This window comes from Mustela erminea, chromosome 11, assembly GCF_009829155.1.
Source record: "Mustela erminea isolate mMusErm1 chromosome 11, mMusErm1.Pri, whole genome shotgun sequence".
Classification (NCBI taxonomy): domain Eukaryota; kingdom Metazoa; phylum Chordata; class Mammalia; order Carnivora; family Mustelidae; genus Mustela; species Mustela erminea.
Window position 1 is genome coordinate 27434981 of NC_045624.1, and position 21701 is coordinate 27456681.

Genomic DNA, 21701 nt, shown 5'->3' on the forward strand with positions numbered 1-21701 from the left:
TTTAAAGAACTGTGGATTTGTGCTTAAAGATAGGAGACAGGACAATACCATCCTGATTGTCAACAAGGCAAAAGACGTTGCTATTAAGTGTACACCAGTTAGTGAGATGTCAGTCTTGGGCAAGGTTCTAGAATGGACTGTGTCCATTACTAGAAGTACATGTCTATTAAAAGAAGACAGTTCAGTTGACCTGAGTAAATGAGTATCCAAGACCTGCTTTCTAATGCAAGAATGTCAACTTAGTATCTGGAGAAAGGAATCTGTTGAATATACTATCAATAATTTTAGATAAAAATATGGAGGGTACTGTCATTAAATATGCATGTAGCATGTATGTGATGAATGACAGAAATCATGGCAAATCAAAATGTGTAAAAAATCTAACAAGACAGAAATTCATAGGGAAAATTTTCCATGTTTTTTAGTGTGACAACATAGGGGTTCCTAAGCTATAGCTCATTGAAAAGTATTTTGAACATTCATTGGATAGTAAGCTCAACATGTTTCAGCAATGAAATAGGGCAATGCAAAACAAACTCTGCAGGGCAGCTTGCATTTCTGTAAGAACCACATGAGAACTGCTCCTCTCTGCCCAACAGCGTCTGCAGTAGAGCTGCAGGTAATAGAGTTCAGTACCTCTGTCAGTCAGGGAGAGAGAAAAAACTAGTCCATGTTTTAATCTGAGATGAGTGCCCAGGATAGTGGAAAGACTTAAAGTTTGAGACCTGAGGAACAGTAGAAGCAAATGGACAAAGGAAGACTTCAAAAATATAAAGGCTGTCATTTGCAAGAGTAGCAGATTTCCACCTCCCCAACTCCAGCCCAACAATCCCAAAAAGCAAATTTAAAAAGTAGATGAAAGGTACAGGAAGACAGATTTTGGCTTAATCTCAGGAAAATCTCAGGGGGAAAAAATCCAACAGAGAAGTGAGGGGTTATTTAAATATGGAATGAGCGATGACTTATCCATGTTTAGAGCCCCTCAAGAAGGGGTTAGGGGTGCCTGGCTGGCTCAGTCAGAGGAGCTTGTGACTCTTGCTTCAGGGTTGTGAGTTTGAGCCCCACTTTGGACATAGAGATTACATACATACATACCTAAATTAGGAAAAAAAGAGAAAGGGCTAAAAAACCAAACAAATAGTGTTTTCAGCACTAATGTATCACAGGGGCCTAAACAACTTTCCCAAACCAGAGATACTGTGAGGAAAACCACATTAGGTCAAGACTCCTGTTGTAAGAATTTCTAATTAGTTATTTTAGGGATTATGAACATGGAGATTGTTGTGAAAGATAACAGAGCCTTAGAATTAGTTCCCCTCCCACAGCTCGTGTCTTATGCTCTAAGCCATGAGAAGTTCTTGGTCACGTGCATGGCATCTTCCCCATTTGATGGTTAGCTCTCTTGTGGAGGTACCGTATCTTATTCGCATCAATGCCTCACTTAGAAGGATCCATTTTATTAGCCTCATTTCTTTTAAAATCTTCCAGAATTTAAACTACTCACCACTGCCATTTTATATCATGTTTATCCAGGCCAAAAGTATAAATTAAGCTGTGTCCTCATGGTCTGTAAATTAATATAGTTTAACTGCACAATCATATAAATCAAGAAGAAAATACTGTTCTGAAAATGTACCCCTGTGAATCAGTAGTTAAAGAAAACGGATGAAAATGTAAGCATAAATAACTTGTCAGAATAAATGTTGGTATGTTTTTTTATAAGGTCTTAAGTTGTCACAAGGCACACATTAACTTCTTATAAACAATGAATTTCCTCTATAAGCGACCATTTTGAACCAAAAGCTGCCAAACCCAAATAATAAAAGCCATGTGGTGAAGAACAGAGCATGCTGTAGCTATGCCAACAGAAAATTACTGCAAGAGGGCAGTCTGGCTAACTTCCTGTGTTCATGTTAATGACATATTGTGAAATATTCTACACTTAGGTACAAAATAACTTCCAAGGAAGATGGGTCAGCTTGACAGTAAGCTGGATTATGTCAATGCCACTTACTACACTTAAAATGAATCACTGTTAGGAACTATATGAACCCTTTCTCTCTTCACTGTCATCAAGGACAGGAGATGTTCCAAGCTCAAATGGGCAATATTTTTGGTGGTGAAATGGCAGGAGAAATACCAATGTTTTTTCAGAGAGAGAAAACAGACATAATGGCTATAAGCCATAGTGAATCCATAGCAGAACTGAGATTACGAGGGCAAAATTTTTACCTCCCTGGTTTCTTTAAAGTGATCTCCGTGACAATGCCCCAAAGCAGTTTCTGACTGCCTGCTTTGAACCATATGAAATCCTGACTTTACAAAAGGACTGAACTCTGGGATCAGCTGGGATCATGTGGTCTGTTTCTGTGGCTCCTCAGCTTCCATTGCTGGGATTCCTAGAATCGATCAAAAGCAATCATCTCTTTAACTAGAACTCCTTAAACTCTGGTCTGCTCTTCCATCCAGACCCTAGCAATACCTGCTGCCTCCAGGAGTCCTGGGTTCACGTCTGAATACCCTATGGGTCATCACGAGGATGACAACACTGTCTCGTATGCAGATGGCTGGAACATGACTGCTAACGTAAGGTGGTTGGGCAGGGGAGCGAGAGATGGGCAGGGAGCAGAAGTAAACAGAGTTCTAGACAATTCACCTTTCTTTTCTAATGGTACACCAAGTATTCCAGAATGTCCTTTCTCCTCTTCGTATCTTCTCCACATTTCCTCTTCCTCCCTCTACTCTCAAATGTGTCTCTTTCATCTCCCAGAGAGCCCAAGATAAAGATATGGTCAGCCTCCGCCAAAAGGAAACATTCCTCCCACCCCAGTCGAGGGTGTGACCAGTTGTGTCTGGGCTGTAGGTCCCCTTTTGGAATGTGCTTTGCTTCTCAGTTTGTGGGAGTTCAGGTCCTCCCCTCATATGACACAGTTCAATCTTCCCTGTTCAGTCAGCCGTTTACTTCAGGGCATTGGAGGAATGATTACTGAAGTTGTGGTTAATAATCAGTGGACGAATTTAGGTGTTTAGGAATTGTGGAGGAACATAGAATCTCCAGAGAAGATTTTCCTTCCCTCATAATCACTTAATCCTTTATATAAGGAAACAAAATTTAAACCTGATACAGTTCATTGGTGTGGGCCTGGAAATTTTACTATATACATCGTCTGTATGTTTCACTTTCATCAAGAGAACTCATCTTAAAGAATGGAAAAGTGGGCCAGAGGAAATAAAAAATATTGAAAATTACTGAGGAAACTGACCACTAGGGCTAGTTAGGAGGGAAAAAATTATTTGAGTTTTCATAGTGTCTAACAAGATTTGGGGGCACAGCTCACATTCAGCACTCAGAGAGTAAACCCTTCACAGTGCAGTGTCTAGAAGTTATGGAATTTATAACATAACCAGAATATATAAATGGAGATGCAGCATGAGTGAGTGTCAGAATTAGGGACTTGCCGAAGCTTAGAAATAAATGAATGTGTGGAGAAAAATCTGACCTCTAGTGTTTGACCCGGTGGCCTCAACAATAGTAATTGACTAAAATGCCATGCCCTTTGGACTCAAAAAATTCAAAAATAAAAATAGGAACACACAGTAAAAAGCATTCCAACTTTTTATCCTAGTCAAAGTATATACTGAATATACACACTTTCTTATGTGAATATTTATGGGCACATTTGCAATGGAGCAAATATTCCCCCATTAAACAAGCCACATCTCTCTGCAAACCTAATACTCTATTGAAGAACAGCTCTTATTTTTTTTCAAATTTAAATTCTTTTAGCCAACACATAGTACATCATCAGTTCTGGATGTAGTGTTCAGTAGTTCATCAGTTCACCCAGTGCTCCTCTTATCAACCATACTCTGTATGAGCAATGAGGCTAATTGGTTCCCATTTATATGTATTTGTAGACAAGTTTAGAGAAAGGTCTTTGTAGGTTTTTTTTTTAGAACTGAATATATGTACTTAGAAAATACAGGAGAAATATGTGGCCTCTGCTATAAAGCAAACTGAACCACGGATCTTGAATTGGAGAACAGAAGTGCCTATTTCTGACTTTTGTGATTCATCAGGTTGACTCCTTAATTTGGCCTTCTTACTCTATCAGTTAGAGTTATTTTTCACAGAATGTTCACTTGTCCCTAGCACCTTGTTAGGGACATAAAAGGGAGTAAATAATGTCCCCTATAGTCAGAGAGTTTGTAGTCTTACTGAAGATTTAAGATCGACGTGTATTATTAAGATTGTAATTAGTGTAAGTCAGTTTACTCCAGTCTGACTGTATCTTACAAATACCAAGTCAATGATTCTTAAATATTAGTATATATGAAAACTATATAGGGAGCCAACTAAGCATGAAGCCTTTTTTTGACCCAACAAGGCAGGGATTCTGTACCTTCACCCAGCACTCCAGATTAGTTGGATGTATTTGGCCCAGTGAGACTCTTGGGTAGGTGTCTGGAAAGACAGGAATTGTCAGGATGGATCTAAAGAAGGCAGCAGATTTGAGATGAGTCTACAAGTCACACTTCAAGGATGGGTGGGATTTAAATATAGAGAAAGGAAGCATATTCTTGGAAGAGGGAAAGGCCGGAAGAAAAGTACACATTTGGGAGCGAACATGGCATAAGAAAGAGATATCCAGAAAATAAGGCTGAGAGAAGCATGTGGAGAGCCACACAAAAGCTGGTTTCCACTCCCCTCATGTTGATTGTTTACGCAATTGACTTAACCTGGACAGTCTAACTTCTTTATGAAGGTACTCAGAGTACGTACAGAAGGAATCTTTCTTTTTCTTTATGCTTATGCTTGGACCCAAATTTCACATTATGTTCAATCATAAGGCTCAAGGAACATAAAAAAGCAAACCCTAGAGCTTCAATTTCTAAGACAACCAATTCATGTGTGTATATAAAAATTCTAGATTTGATGATTTAGTGTTTAGAGTCATATTCATAGTCATTATGGCAGACATATGGCATAGTACAAAAAAAAAAAAGAAAACATTGCCTTAGGAACCAGAAAGATAACATAACTTCAAAAATGAATTAACCCCAATCTTGGTCCAAGAGTTTCCATTTTAGAAGTGGGATAGTTTTATGCTATGTACATCTTCTTCCAAAAGTCTCTTAGGACTTGGTGAGTTCCAAATATTTGTTCATAAATGGTTCCCCTGTAAGTTTAATGGACCAGGTACTTAATTTCCGAGTAAATCAGAGGAAATATTACAGAGCATGCTTTGTACAATACAGCACCACTACCGAGAATGGCTCAGGGTTTTGTAATCCAAGGTTCCTCTTTAAAGCAGAAATATGTGGCATAGATTGCCACAGCGAAGTGTCCAGTTAAAATGAGAGGGTTAGAAGACAGGACAGAAAGCAGCCCAACAAGATCAGCAACACATTCTCCACCAAGTTTGAAATAAAGAAAGAACCAGAAAGAACTGGGTTTGCATTATTATTATATCATGTAATACCTGGGACATTTTACTTGGCCTCTTTGAATTGTAGTTTCCAAATCTATTGAAGAGAAGTAATTATAATAATACCTATAATACCAATACCTCGTATTGGGTTTTGAAGTTTAAATGTGGTGGTGGCGTAAACTTTCTGGCACATGAATAACTGCGAATGAGTGACTAATGTTTCTAACACTTTTATATTTATAAAGGACATGTTTTAAGTGAGTTAACCCATGATTGTGCATTGGTGTAATTCATTTTAGGTCAAATATGTCAAACATAGCACAGCTGTGACATATTAAGAGAGATTTATGTTTTTCTGTACTAAGAAGAGGTGCACTCTGACAGTTGTAGACCTGGTTAACAGTATGCTGTGATTTGAAGGATGCCCTAAGATATGTTTCCAAGGGGCCCAAAATCTCCCATTGAGAGTGTCATTCTCTGGTGACCTTGGAGAGGTATGCAGCTCATATCAGCCGTTCATGCTTAGTGGGTAGTAGCCTATCAGGTCTCTGTTCTATGTGACAGAGAAACAGGAGATTGGCTGGACATAAAGGAAAGGTGGGGCACCCACAGAAGACTGAGCTGGCTAGAGCCTCGGGCCACAATAGGAGGGTCCTGCAAGCCTACTCTGGTGAGAGAAGTGCCAGAACAATGAAAATAGAGCAAAGAAAGGAGGCACCAACAAATGTCAAGAGTTTTCCCTTTAGTCTCTGTCTGCTTTGAGTGCCACTGTTTCCTCATTTCTGTTAAATGTCACACAAATGCCTTTTCATTTTGGGTGTCATCTCATAAAGTAAAATCCTCTAAGATAAGAAAGTGAGACTCAAATGGTCTCATCAGGCAGCCTAACGAAATTTAAGAACAGAAGTAATTTCTTTAAAAAAAAAAAAAATCATGCAATGAACTGTACAGGGTGTTGAAAGAAAGAACTACTGAAACAGTTTCGAGTAACTCTGTTTATTTAATGTGTGTGTGTGTTTTCAGAAAATATTTATTTATCTATTTAAGAGGGAAGGGGCAGAGGGGGAGAGAGAAACTTCAAGCAGACTCTGAGCTGAGTGTGGAGACCAATGCAAGGCTTCATCTCACCACCCTGAGATCATGACCTGAGCCAAAACCAACAGTCTAGCACTTAACTGACCAGGCCACTCAGGTTGTGCACTTACACCCTCATTAGCAAAGTATGAGAGTTCCTGTTGTACCACACCCTCAGCAATATTTCCTTGACAGATTTATTCTTTTTCATTTTAGGCTTTCTGGTGGAGGTGTTGCGGTATCTCTTTGAAGTTTTATATTCCTGAGAAGTAATTACATTCTACACACTTCCATGTGCTTATTGGCCGGCTTGAGATCCTCTTTTGGGAGAGGTCTGTTAAAGGCATTTCCCCACTTCTTTAATCTCATACTCTGTCTTTTTAAGATTGACTTGTAGATATCCCGTAAATATTTGTGACACAGGTCTTTTGTTGGACACATACCTTGTAAATATTGCCTCCTACTCTGTGATGTGTTTTTCATTCTTTAAATGAAGTCATCTGATGGACAGAAATTCTTGATTTAATTAAGTCCAATGTACCACTGGTTTATATTTTTAGTTAGTGCCCATTGGGTCAAATTTCAGAAATTTTTACCAAAGTTATGAAGATCTTCTTGTACATTTTCTTCTAGAAGCCTTAGTGTTTTTGCTTTCATAATTTCCCATCTCAGATTAAAGTTTTTGTATAATATGAGGTAGGAGGTCACTGCTTCTCTCCCCCCCACATTGATATCCCATTACTGCAGTACCGTTTTTTGAGAAGATCATCATTTCTTGCCTGAATTGCATGGGTGCCTGCATGTGTAGGTCAGTTTCTGTAGTCTCTCTTCTGTTCCATTGGTTTATTTGTCTTTCTTTGGGCCAATACCAAAATGCCCCAATTAGTGACTTTTTGTAGTAAGTCTTGAAATCTGATAATGGAAGTCCTGATTTTGTTCTTCAAGGTTGTGTGGACCATTCTTGGTCCTTTGCTCTTCCACATACTTTTTAGGAGCACTTTGTCAACTTACAAAAACACACACACACACCCACCCCTGTTGGGATTAACTGGTATTGTGTTGAAACTGTAGATTAAGTTTGGGGAGAAGCATACCTTAATGATATTAAGCTTTCCTGTTTGTAATCACAGTGTATTAATGTGTTTTTTAATACTTTTTATTATTATTGCTCACTATTCATTACTATTATTTGTAATTACCCTCTCCTTTTTTTAAAATATTTTATTTATTTATTTGACAGAGAGAGAGAGATCACAAGTAGGCAGAGAGACAGGCAGAGAGAGAGGGGGAAGCAGGCTCCCTGCTGAGCAGAGAGCCCCATGCGGGGCTCGATTCCAGGACCCTGAGATCATGACCTGAGCCGAAGGCAGAGGCTTAACCCACCGAGCCACCCAGGTGCCCCTACCCTCTCTTTTTTTTTTTGACCTAACAAATTCAAGATGTAATGTACCTTTCTGGTGTGGAGACTTTTCTTTTTGCTTACTCTCCTGATTTTCCTGAGTCACTATCTGTGATGTATCTTTAGAAATTTAGACATTTAGAAGAAAAAAAAATGCTTTCTCATCTACATTAATAATACAGTGAGTGTTGGTGAAAGAATTATCTTCTTTTATAGGAAAAGAAAGCAGAGTTACATTAGTGTGGAATTAGAAATAAGGTCTAAATGCTAACAATAGATCACATCAAAGTAAGGTTATTTATACCAAGAGAGATTGACTATAAATTATAGAAAGAAATGTGTTCTGTTTATACCTAGGGCTAGGTACTTAGTGGTTGTTTAGTTGAAATATATTGGGTTATTAATTTATGAAGTAATGAGAAACAAACCAGAGTCTTTTGCTGAGCAATATTAAAATACATCCTCCATATCACTGTTAGAATCATACCCATCTTCACACATGTGCTTACACACAGATACACGCACACCCACACACACACACTCACCCCTTAGATGGCCCCAGTGACTCATCTCTGTGCAGATTCCCTGTTGATTATCTAGTTAATATCAACACAACAATATCAACTCAGCCCTGAAAGAGTGGAACAGCAGAGCGCTCATATAAGGCTTTATGATAATTTTTGGTTTTCTATCAAAATAAACTATAGGGTTCAAGAAACACACAGAACTTTGCTTTTAAACAGTAGATAAACCATTTTCAACTGAATGTGGTACTGAGGAGAAAAATGCTGCTTGACATCAGAAGTAGTATTTATCTTCTGAATGGGTGCAGAGAATTCCTGAATGAGAGAGGTCAGGGGCTCTTCTCTGAGCCAACCTTCATGTAGGTGGTATAGAGGGCTGCCTCAACACATTATCTGAGAAGACCTAGAAGAATCCATCTGTACCTTACCTTTCATGCGTCCATACACTGAAATTCCTACTATTGGAATTGCTATTTCAATTCACACACTGAAAATGCACTTTCTTAGGAAGGGCATTGGAGGCATCCAGTAGAGACTGCCTGAGGCACCACTGAAGTGTAGAGCCCAGAAGTCAGGGGACATCAGAAGGGGCAGAGGGGCCTCACTGTGGGCAAACTCAATGAACCTCACAATTTTCTGCTAGATATGGCTAGTCAATATTCTAGTTAATGTGAACAAATTAAATAGGGAAAGAACAGTTGTATCTTTCAAAAGCTACAGTAGCAATTGGCATGTAATTTCTTGCAAACACTCTTGAGCTTATCTCTCCACAGTAATTGTGACAGTAAAACAATAAAAATCAAGATTTAATTTTAACTCATGTTGATCAGTCTGGGTCAGTAAATGATGATGATGGGCTGGAGAAATATTAATCCACATTGGTTATTTAACATCTGCCTTATTTTGAGGAGAATACTTTCAAAGTCTCCAAAGACTCAGGATGATGAAAGTCCTTAGTTATATTTTAGTTTATCGCCGGCTTCTCCTTGTAGTTTTCACGATCTTGGTTTTATTGCCATTGCCAATCATCGTTCGCACCAAGGTAAGTCAACCTGGAGAATAGGCTGGTGGGTTTCCTGATTTATTTAGCTGTTCTTTATTGTTTTTATGTAATTGCCTTGTTCAGACGTATGTGTGGGGGGTGCCACTTTGAGTTGGAAATCAGGATGGTCATACATTGTGTTTTGTCCTTTTTTCTCCTTTTTAGTGGTTAATGTTGGTTGATTCTCAATATGACTAACTAGAATAATTAAATAATGTATTCAGTCAGAATTGTTCTCTGTCTGGCAACTAGATGAGAGGAAGACCAAAGAAGTACAACCCTTGAGATCTTGTAATTCTGGTTAATCAGTGTCCAAGGAGGATACCGGGTTAGCACAATCCCTTCTCCCAAGCGCTTGCAGTAATATGTTACTGGGGGAAGAGCTACAAAAACAATCAGGAGACCCAGCGTCTAGCACAGACTAATTTAGACTAATTTACTTGTCAGCTCCATGGCTTGGTGTGGGCCACCAAGCCTCCTAGAAATATATTTTCCTTATGGGATGAGAAAACATTGAAAGCATGAAGTAATTTTCCTTGGTTAATCAGGAAATTTTAAAAATTATTGCACCGTGTTCTGATCATTTGAGATTTTATTTCATTTTGGTATACTTATAAGCATTTTTCTGTTTGCTTTTAAGTGTAGTCAGTTTACTAAGTCCAGAACATTAAACCCAGGACATTTTTAATCCCATGCTAAAATGATTTGAATCAGGAAACATTTAATGAGCACCTTCTTTATGTCAGGCCTGATGTTGGTAAGAGGACCACTAGAGTTAGGCTTTCTGCTTTAGGTCCCAGGTATTCCACTTATAAGCTGAGTGAGTTGGGCAAATTAGTGAACTTCTCTATGGTTCTATTTTCTCATGCGTAAGATTGGGATACTAACAGACTTGCTGTGAGAATTAAGTGCATAAGCACTCATCAAACACCCTCTTGGAGCAGTGGCTGGCACACAGTAAGTAGGGCCGCAAGAGTCTCCCTAAATGTGTTGACCCACACCTGGTGCAATTCCCACCACCCCATGATGCCTTTCTGATGCTCTTTTCTAGCAAGTATTAAAGCAAGGTTTTACCAGTCTGAGTTAAAATAGAATCACAGTAATTATGATATGCTGGATCCTCAAAAGTCTGCCACTACTCTTGGAACCTCTGACAGAAATTCATGCGAGCTAATGAATAGTCCTTTTTGATTCTACCAAGGTCTCCTCTACCTGCAATGCTGGAGAAGGGATGGGCTTCTGCTGCCCCTGGCTATGGGTTGTCTGCTGCCAAGGCCAACCATCCGGCTCTAGCAGCTTCCCTGACTGGGGCTGTCCTCACACTGATGTTTCACAATTCCCTGTTGGGGAAGGAAAGGACTCCCCATCCTTTTTGTTGTCAAAGATTGTTCTGAACCCTCAAAGCCTTAAAGAATTTCTAGTGAAAACAATAGGCACAGTCCATTGTTTGGGTTTGGTTGGTGTTGTTTTTCAAATTTTGTGTGATTAATCTTTTCCTCTCCTCCTTTCCCCTCCCCCTCCAGCTACTTCGGAAGACTCCTACAAGAGTCTCTGGTGACCACTAGATGACAAATTTGAGTCACAGACACAGGGCTCTAATCTGAGTGCTCAACCCAAAACCCCTTCAGAGACTTGTTACTGCATGACGGCCTTCTCTTTCAACCCCCTGTTCCTGTGGGTTCCTTAGACCTGGCTGATTTCTACCATTCTACTATGAGTACATCCTAGTTCTTACCTGGAACTCTGCTATATTTTAATATTTCTGGGTTAGTTTCAGCATAAGTTCTTATTTATGGCAGAGAAAATCAGAAATTAAACTGGTCAGTACAAACCTAGGCTCTGACTGCATATCATCTGTGTTGCTCCTTTGATGCACACTTTAATGTCACTTGCATGACACTTTGATTATGTTCCATAATTTTCAGAGAAAGTTAATATAAATTATTTGAAAGGAAGAACAACTAAATAAATAAAAAGCAGTGGTTTCAGTGCATGATTCATTAATCACAAAGTATATTCTTGCTAAGAAATGCAGTCATTGATTTTTTTCCCCCCAAGGTGGTATGAGAAGAGTACATTAGGTCTGTGGAGAAACCAGGGACCTGGCATCAAGTTGCATTTGATGAACTGTGTTGCTCTTTCCTTTTCCTCTAATCAACTCATTTGTTAAAACTCAATCAATGTTAATCTGAAGGGTTTTTTCCTGGTACAATAACATGATTTCATTTTTGGCTACTTCAAATGCATATTTAATCATTCAATCAACTGCTAAATAAACTCAAAGAATACTATTTTAACTCTTGCTTACAATGAAAGCAAAACTTTTTTTTTTTTTTTCAAAGAATACGGGCCTTTGGAGGGTATGAACTTGAGGTAGAGTCTACTTTGACATGGTTCCAAATCAATCTATTGTAACTTTCAGGTTACTGAACTGGAGAACTCAATGCTTCTAAACACTCAGTAATAGAACAACTAAAGAATTCAAACAAAACAAAAAATCAATTTTGCTTTATAAAAACACAGTAAGTCTACATGATGTAGAATGAACAATGAATTATTGACTTTTTTCCCCATTTTTCTACTGATTTTTGAGTTGTTTCTATAGACTGGCTTTAACCCTTACTTTAATTCCATCTCAGTTCAGAAATGTGACATCAATGATGAGAAACCCTCGGTGGTTTGCAATGTGATATGCAAAGTGAAGGAGAAGGGATTCCCTTTGCAGAGCAAACCCTCACTTCTAGGCGTTCTGCCAGCTGCTTTATCCAAATGATCTTACTTAACCTTCAGTATAAACCATTAAGACAATCACACATGTTCCATCATTTGCATTTTACATTTGAGAAAATTGATGCTCAAAGATATATGACCCAACAAAGATCACATAGGTGCTGCAGAAACTGGATTTAAACACAGATTCTGGCAGAACTCCAAATTCATGCTTTTTTTTCTTAAATATTTTATTTATTTATTTGACAGACAGAGATAACAAGTAGGCAGAGAGGCAGACAGAGAGGAAGAGAGGAGGAAGCAGATTCGCTGCTGAGCAGAGAGCCCCACGCGGGGCTCAATCCCAGAACCCTGAGATCATGACCCGAGCTGAAGGCAGAGGCTTTAACCCACTGAGCCATCCAGGCACCCTCCAGATTCATGCTTCAACAGCAGTTATGTTTTATTCTTTTCTATATCTGTGTCTTTGAAGATTTACCCTCTATTTTGAAGCACTATATAAAGTGTAGCTTGATAGTCATTGTCAACAACTCAGGTATTTCTCTTTGTGAAAAAACTTTAGACAGGTCAAACCACAGATGAGGTGTATCTTAACCATTTCCTCAGTTGACCTCCTGCTATTCAATGTCTTCAAGGCAGAACACTGCAATGATTCTAACCACTGGGGACAGGCCTGTGAGGACTGAATTAGCAGTCTTACATGTGATTTGCTGAATGTCCCAGCTATACAAGTAGGTCATGTCAGCTTGTCAAGATATGCTGCCCCTTCCCTTCTCAGCTGTGCCCAGATGTTCACCTAGAGCCACAGCATCAGGTTGGCATCTTAATATCTTCTAGTTGGAAGAAATTTTAAGGCTCTGTTTTTCAATGTTTTTATGGAATTTTATAGCAAAGAAAATGTCAAACAGAAGCTCAAATTTAATTTTATGAATTAGGTATAATTATTAGTCCAATTTTTCAGATTAGAAATAGAGACAGAAAAAAGCAAATAGCTTACTAAAATGTGGCTGTATAGATGTTTCCAATCAACATCTGACTCTAGAGCTGTGATTTCAACCACAACTGAATATCTGTGTCTTTATAGTTTCCACAGTATTATAATAAGTATACTCCTAATACATTGGGATAAATGTCACTTTACTAAAGGAATACTATTTTTATTATTGCTTTACTCTGAAACATTAGAAATGCTGTCTTTTTAACTGTCACATAAACAAAGAGGTATTCTTAGTCTTTCTCCAATTAGTAGTTAGTGATCAATAAAACAAGCCTATGACATAATTCCTACTTATGTAAATATTTACATGTAATTAATAATTATATTGAATTTTCTCATTTCCTTATCTCAGAGAGGAAATTTATTAAATATTCCCAGATAAAAAATTAAACTTGGCCTAGGGCACATGCCATAGTTACAGTGATAGCCTCTGTGCAACTTTGTTCTTTTATTACTATTTCTAATATCTTGTTAATTTTTACTTTTCTCATTACTCTGTACTATTTCCTTACTCATTTTTCCAATTCTTGACTTTTCTTTGTATTTATGTTAATAAAACAAAGAGACAAAAAGAAGGCCAGAGTGTTTTTAAGGAGCAATAAGTGGAGAAAATTGAGCAATAATATTTCCTCTGTGTAAGTGTATTTCTTCCAGGTACATCTCACTCTGTCTAGCTTATTTCTAGTTTATCTCTAATTAGAACTCCCCTTTTGTTTTAGATTTTCTTTTATTTATTTATTTATTTGAGAAAGAGAGAGAGAGCACACATGTGAGCATAACTGAGGGGAGAAGGGGAGGAAGAGGGAGAGGGAGAGAAAATCTGAAGCAGACTCTGCCCTGAGAGTAGAGCCCCACACCCAGTCCATCTCATGACCTTGAAATCTTGACCTGAGCCGAAAGTAAGAGTCCCATACTTAACCTGCTTAACTGACTGAGCCACCCAGATGCCTTTCTGAGATAAGGAGAAGGGAAATAGACACACAGATATTGAGCAGCATGCCCTAGTTGATTGGTTGCAAAACCAAAACCAGATTTCAGTTATCTCTCAGATACTTCAGGGTTTCTCTGCACAATATTTTGCACCAAGAAAGACTTAAAGAGCAAAGAGATTGGGAGAGTCAACATAGCAGAGCATAGTGTGCCAGAACAGCACAGGTTAGGGAGGGAGGAACTACAGCATTAAGGACCAGCTGTATTTCTGCAGCTGTCATATTCTACCTAGGCTTCCTTCATAATATATTCATGATTTCCCATGGCAGAAGGAAGGGGGGTGGGGGGCTTAAGCCAGATGTGGGAGAAAGAAGATGATGAAAGGAAAGAACTTCAGAAAGAGTGACAAGTGTGGCAAAGGGACAGAACAGAAACACTGGTGTAAGAGGAATGTCTCTTTTTTTCCTTCCATGGTACATTTTTATACCTAGCTTGATAACAACAAGGATGTGAATATCCACTATTAGCTTTATAGCAACCATTAGAAATACTCAGTATCATCCCCATCTTACAGATGAACAAACAGAGACTTAATGAAAGAGGTTAAGCAATTTGCCCAATCACACAGTCTATACAGGAAGTAAGAGGATTTAAATGCAAGTCCATCTGAGGGGCGCCTGCATGGCACAGTGAGTTAAACCATTGCCTTTGGCTCAGGTCGTGGTCTCAAGGTCCTAGGATCGAGCCCCTCATGGGGCTGTCTGCTCAGCGGGGAGCCTGCTTCCCCCACCATCCTTTGCCTGCCTCTCTGCCTACTTGTGACTCACTCTCTGTCAAATAAAAAAACTTTTAAAAATCTTAAAAAAAAAATGCAAGTCCATCTGACTCCAAATCTCATTGAGGACACAGTTTCTTTAATGGTATTTATATCAGATCCTTAAAAGCTTGCTCAGTTTGCCTTACTCCATTGTTTTTGGGTTTTTGGTTACAAAAGCATAAGTTGAGGTGAAGCCTCCATCTGCTTGGTTGCAGAGTAGCTGTGACCCATGGTGGACAGATAGTAGGAGCAAGCCAAACTTCGGTTGTCTAAGCTGCTGAGATTTTGAGGACTTTTAGCCACAGCGTAGCCTCAGCTGCCCCGATTTCTCTCGCATATTCGGAAAAACTCCTTCAGTGATGCTGTCATGCTACCCCTGGCCTATTTCCCCATCTGGAAGGTGAACAAGACTCTTATCAAGAGTTTTAAATGTTACCTGTGGATTGGCTGCCCCAGATTCATCTGAGCTACTTGTTTAAAATCCCCAGTTCTGAAGGTGAAGCCCAAGAACATGCACACTGAACAGACTCCTCATGTTTCTGAAGCAGATAATCCACAGACTGCATTTTGATCACCCTCTAATGTTCTCAGGTTGGAGAACTAGGTGAACTCTGGGGTCATTGCTAGTTCTGCTGTGTGCACAGGGGGTAAAGCACTGTGTGCTAATTAGTTGCAGAGATTAAATGGAAAGAAGAAGTTAAATGTTCTCAGGTAATTGGCATAGTGGCTCCACCAGTTGCCTTTCCCTGCTATCCATTTGGGCTAAAAACTAATGAGAAATACTAGTTTTTTTTCCTTGACTTTGTAAGTTGAGCTCCTCCTTCCTCTTTCCCTTCTGAAAGGAGAATATTTCCAATCATTTTAAGCCTTGCAATTAATATGGATTGAGTCTTGAGAAATCACTGCAGCAGAAGGGGTAGGTGTATCACAAACTCTGCAAAGCCCTTTACAGGCTCTGTCAAATAATAATAGTGTTTTTCTTGTAGCACCCAGATTTAAAATGCATGATTTTTCTCCTTTCTTAATTGCTCTGCGTTCTCTTTAGAAAATCAATTGCAGTGAGTGAGGTCTGTGATTGGTCTTGCTTTTCTCAAGCTGCGCTGAGAGATCATACCCACATGCGTACTAATTCATCAGCCAAATTACTCCCTAATATCAGTCAGAGTGTCATTAAAAAATGGAGGGAAGGGGTAAAAAAACTATATTTTACAGCCTAATTTTTATTTCAATTCCATCTGGAGGTATAATTTAAAAGAGAACCAAGGTGATTTTTAAATATAATCAGCCATACTTCCCAAGACAATTTGACAGTCGGAATTTGTGGGGGAGAAGCTATTATCCAAATTGCCTAGTCATAGCTTCATTTGCCTTCCTACCTCTGCAGCAAGTACCCTGACTGCACTTGGTTGAGGTGGTTAAGGCGAGATATGACGGTGTTATTGTTAAATGGGGCCTGGGGAAGTATGAAAGTGTCAACTGTGAGGAAGGAATCGATGCAGGAAAAGTTTTAGCTTCAATTCTTGTTTACTGGCAACAGAGATGAGAGCTCCAGGAAAATTGGGGAGACATTCACCCACTGGGGTGAGGGTTCAGATATCCAGTACCAGCAAGTAGGAGAGAAAACAGAAAAGAAAACAAGGCAAAGAAAAGAGGTTCCTATGCTGAAGAATTTTATGTTTAGGATAGCGATTAAGACTTTTATATAGGGATCAAGACATATAAATAGAAACAACTGTAGGAATAACACTGAAAACCTGTGAGAAAAAAACAGTTATTCAACAAATGTTACTGAGTGCTTACTACGTGCCAGGTGCTGCTTTAAGTGCTGGGAATAGAGCAGTAAATAACAAAATATATGCTTTCTTGGCATTTTTGCTTGGATTGAAGGCGAGCTCTACCACATACTCGCAATGTGATCATCGATCCCTACTTGAACATGGAATTACAATACCCACCTCGATGAATGTTGGCGTAGACTAAAAAGGATAAGTCATGTAGAACACCAAGTATTGTATCTGGTGTGTAGTAGGCATTCATAAATGTTATTTTCCCATCCTTTTACATATTTATAAGTCAGAAAAACAGATTTGTCTACTTATTTGTTAGATTTCTTCACCTTTTAAATAAGTTCTTCTATCTATAAGGTTTATGATTAGCAGTATAGATGAAGTTCAAACAATTAGGACACCTCTCCCCTAACCATTCTCCACTTTAAACACAAAGCAAATATATGTTTCTGTAGACCAGAATGGGTCAGACAAGCAAACAAGGGCAGTGAAGGTGAGAACCTATGGTTGAAAATTCTCCTGGGGTCAGTCAGATTCAAAGACCCAAATAAGGGCCAGAGAGTACTTTTCTTGCTATGAAAAAAGAAAAAGCTACAGACAACAGTCTGTGGTAATATTCATCAAGATAGGCACTTTCCAGCCTCTCCATCAGGACCTGACTCAAGCTGATGGATCCAGCTATATGATTGGATTTGCACTGTCCTAGTAGGACAGGACCTCAGGCTGCCAAGATAAGACATTCCAGATGGGAAGCTAGGGACTTACTGGAGGCAACTGTAAAGCTTCTAGATGAGGAATAAAGAATACAGAAAGAACAAACACAAAAATAAAACAACTACCACTCAATCTCAACATGCAAGAAGATAATTAAGAAAGGCTGAGAATAGTGAAACTATGGAAAGAGCCCACATGTCCATCAACAGATGGATAAGAAAGATGCCATACACACACACACACACAAACACACACATCCATACAATTCCATTGCATACAATGGAATACATCTCAGCCATCAAAAAAACGAAATCTTGCTTTTGCAACAACCTGGATGGAACTAGAGGGTATTATGCTAAGTGAAATAAGTCACTCAGAGAAAGACAACTATCATATTTCTCACTCATTTGTGGAATTTAAGAAACAAAACAGAGGATAATAGGGGAAGGGAGGGAAAAACAAAACAAGACAAAATCAGAGAAGGAGGCAAACCATAAGAGACTCTTAATCATAGGAAACAAACAGGGTTGCTGCAGGGGAGATGGGTATAGGGATGGTGTAACTGGGTGATGGACATTAAGGAAGACATGTGATTAATGAGCACTGGGTATTATATAAGACTGATGTGGGGTGCCTGGGTGGCTCAGTTGGTTAAGTGTCTGCCTTCTGCTCAGGTCATGATCCCAGAGTCCTGGGATCGAGTTCAGCATCAGACTCCTGGCTGACTGGAGAGTCTGCTTCTCCCTCTGCCTGCCGCTCCCCCTGCTTCTCCTCTCTCTCTGACAAATGAATAAAAACTTAAAAAAACAAAAACTGATGAATCACTGAACTTTACCTCTGAAACTAATAATACACTATATGTTAATTAATTAAATTTAACTCTAAAAAAGAAAGAAAAGTTTAATAATACTAAAAAAGAAAGAAAGACTGAAAATGGAAACAACACAGAGATGAAAGCACTCCAAATAGAATAAAAACAATAAGAGAATCAAGGCACGTTTGAGACACTTGAGCTACAGATTGCAGGATTTGTTGAAAAGCTATAATAATTAAAAGGGTTTAATAATTTTGCAAGAAGTGATTTTTAAAAGGTGACCATGATTGAGGGACAAAATAAAGAGCCCAGAAACACATGTGCCTGCATTTGTAAAAAAACAAAAAACAAAAAACAAAAAAACAAAAAAAACTGGCATGGGAAATATAGAGCAACAGGAATTGTGGGGAGGAGATGGACCATCCAATTTAAAAAGCCAGGGCATTCTGGTTACACATTGAGGAAAAATAAGGTATCAATTTCCTATACAAATAAATCAAGGCCCTACACTTAAAAATTTTTAATTTTAGAAAAAAACATGGAAGTATATAATACAGGAAGAATTTTTCATACAAGGTAGTAAAAACAAACAAACAAAAAAAACCAAAGAATTTTAAAATAACTGCAGTAAAATCTTTTCAACCAAAAATAGAATAAAGCAAATTGCAGAGATCAGCCAGAGATTAAGAAAAATATTTGTAAATATTTAACTTATAAAGAAATATTAAAAATCTAAAAATAACCACAAATTCATGAAAAAGAGAAGCAAACAAGCAACAGAAAAATGTAAGAGGCTATAAATAAGGTAATTGTAGGAGAGAAACAATTATGTTCAGTGACCATGAAAAAATACTTCAATGGTATTCAATTTGATACAAATTGAATTAAGAAGAACTTCTCATACCATCAGATTGTCAAATAAACTATCCCAATATACTAATGGTTGGTAAAATGGAACTTTCTCACATTGTTAGTACTGATATAAACAGATACAACCGTCTTGATAGCAACTGGCAATACCCACTACAGTTAGACTCCACCTCTTTCATTCAAAATTTCACTACTACTTTTATACTCTAGCTTAGAAAATCTCTTTCCTCTATCTACATAAAGGTAGGTAAAAAGATGTTAATAGCTTAATAATAATGAAAAATTGAAGGGAAAGAGCCTTCAGTAGAAAAATGGACAAATGAATTGTAATATATTCATAAAGGAAATGCCATGTCCATTTAAAATGAATTAACAATAGGTCTACATGTATCAACATGAATGTATTTGACATACATAAGTAAAATGATAGAGTAAAAAATCATTCTTCACATGAGTGAAGAAATAAGTTGAAAAATAATATATGCAGTAAACCTTATTTAATTTTAAAACCAAATGTTGTTTATTAATGGTAGAGATGTAGTGAAAAGAAGGGGCCCATGTACCTCAGTGTTTCTAGCAGCAACGTCCACAGTTGCCAAACTGTGGAAGGAGCCAAGATGCTCTTCAACAGATGAGTGAAGAAAGAAGATGTGGTACATATATACAATGGAATATACTTAGCCATCAGAATGAATGAATACCCAACTTTTGCATCAAATGGTTGGGACTGGAGGAAATTATGCCAAGTGAAATAAGTCAAGCAGAGAAAGACAATTATTGTATGGTTTCACTCATATGTGGAACATAAGGACTAGGGTAGAGGACCACAGGGGAAAGGAGGGAAAACTGAATGGGGAAAAAATCATGAGGAAGACAAACCACGAGAGACTCTGGACTCCAGGAACTAAATGAGGGTTACAGAAGAGAGTAGGGTGGAGGGCTGGGGTAACCAGGTGATGGGTTTTAAGGAAGGCACATATTGTGATGGGTACTGGATGTTATATGCAACTAATGAATCATTGAACACTGTATCAAAAACTAATGATGTACTATATGTTGGCTAAATAAACATAATAAAAAATAAGGAAAAAAAGATATACTGCTAGAAGGTTTCTTTTTTTAAAAAAATATTTTATTCATTTATTTGACAGAGAGAGAGAGATCACAAGGAGGCAGAGAGGCAGGCAAAGAAAGAAAGGGAAGCAGGCTCCCTGCTGAGCAGAGAGCCAGATGTGGGGCTCAATCCCAGGACCTTAAGATCATGACCTGAGTTGAAGGCAGAGGCTTAACCCACAGAGCCACCCAGGTGCTCCATGCTAGAAGGTTTCTAATACAATATCTATTGTCAGAAAAAGGGATTTCCTATCCATATTGATAACCAGTCTGCACTTGATAGCTTCATCTCTCTGGTGGTATGAGAGAATCTTCATACAGTAGAAAAGGTGGAGGTGGCCCTAAATGAGCCAGGGAGGCACAGTGTACACACACAGAGCAGGAAACCCTGCTTAAGGGACATTATACTTCATACTACATAATGGGATTTACAACATATGTATTCTGCACAATAGCCTCTGTCTGGCTGCATGTGGTTTGTTTGCTGAACTTACCATGTAATTTTTGGAAATTGTAGGGAATATATAAATTTTTGAACAGAAAATTTTATGCTTTTATTTTGAGGTATTTTTATTTGAGGAAGCCCTCTCAACTCCCCGCACCCTTTGTTTCATGTAGTATTTTGGGAATAAATCATGATTTTTTAAAAAAATCTGTTTTATAAAATCAGTCTTGGTCAGAATTTTCAACCTTTTTTCTTTCTATATTTTCCATCACAACAAACAAAAAAGAAGTAGACATTATTGTGTTCCTCTAATTCAGCTCAAGAACTCATGTACTCATGTGCTTTGCTATTTCTAGAACAAAATTTCATTCAAATTATTGTTATGGTTGCAGAGTTCATTTTAATAAAGATAACAGCGACTTCCACTAGACTTGAGAGGAATTGAAAGAGAGGGGGAAAACAATTCACCCACAGTCTAACTGACTTGACTGCTAGCCTTTGTTGTTGCTTTATTGTTTGCTCATGGTTGTGATGGTTAGTGGCGGTAATGGGGGAGTGGCTCTACTTTAAGAGTAGGGGGATTGGTGATAAGGTAGAGAGAGGGAAGAGAAAAAAAATTAAAGGGATCAACAGGAGACAAAGATGATATAGTTAGAGATAATGGGTTAGTCTCTGGATTTTTACTGAAAAAATGAAGGAATTTTTCCCCGACCCCAGAGCCGGTTCTGTGAATCAGATACCCAGGACACACTTTCAGTGGCAGCACACACAACTGTTGAGTTTTCTTCTTCATCAGAAGAGCCTGTTCACCAAAAATTACTCACCCTAATATCAGTTTTATAAAATATATATGAATAACAGAAAACAATGAAATGTTTTCCTCTTTTGTTCCTTCTTCTTAATAAGAATGTTCATAGATCTTTGGTTTTAAAAAATAATTCTATATATTTTAATATTAGATTTTTTTTTTAAAGATTTTATTTATTAATTTGACAGAGAGAGATCACAGTAGG

The 21701-nt window shown here is 38.2% G+C and overlaps 1 protein-coding gene across 2 annotated transcripts in view; it reads left to right on the top strand.

Annotated features, from left to right (window-relative positions):
* Positions 1-21701, top strand: part of LOC116568657 (solute carrier family 13 member 1) — a 323245-nt gene that overhangs the window by 196487 nt on the left and 105057 nt on the right. The window contains exon 1 of one of the 2 annotated variants that reach the window (XM_032304211.1): positions 9286-9471. The exons of the other annotated variant lie outside the window; for it this stretch is intronic. Within the exon in view, the coding sequence (XP_032160102.1) occupies positions 9370-9471 (102 nt within the window). The 5' untranslated portion in view covers positions 9286-9369. Of the gene's footprint in view, positions 1-9285; positions 9472-21701 lie in introns of those variants that run through there. 2 annotated transcript variants of the gene reach the window in all.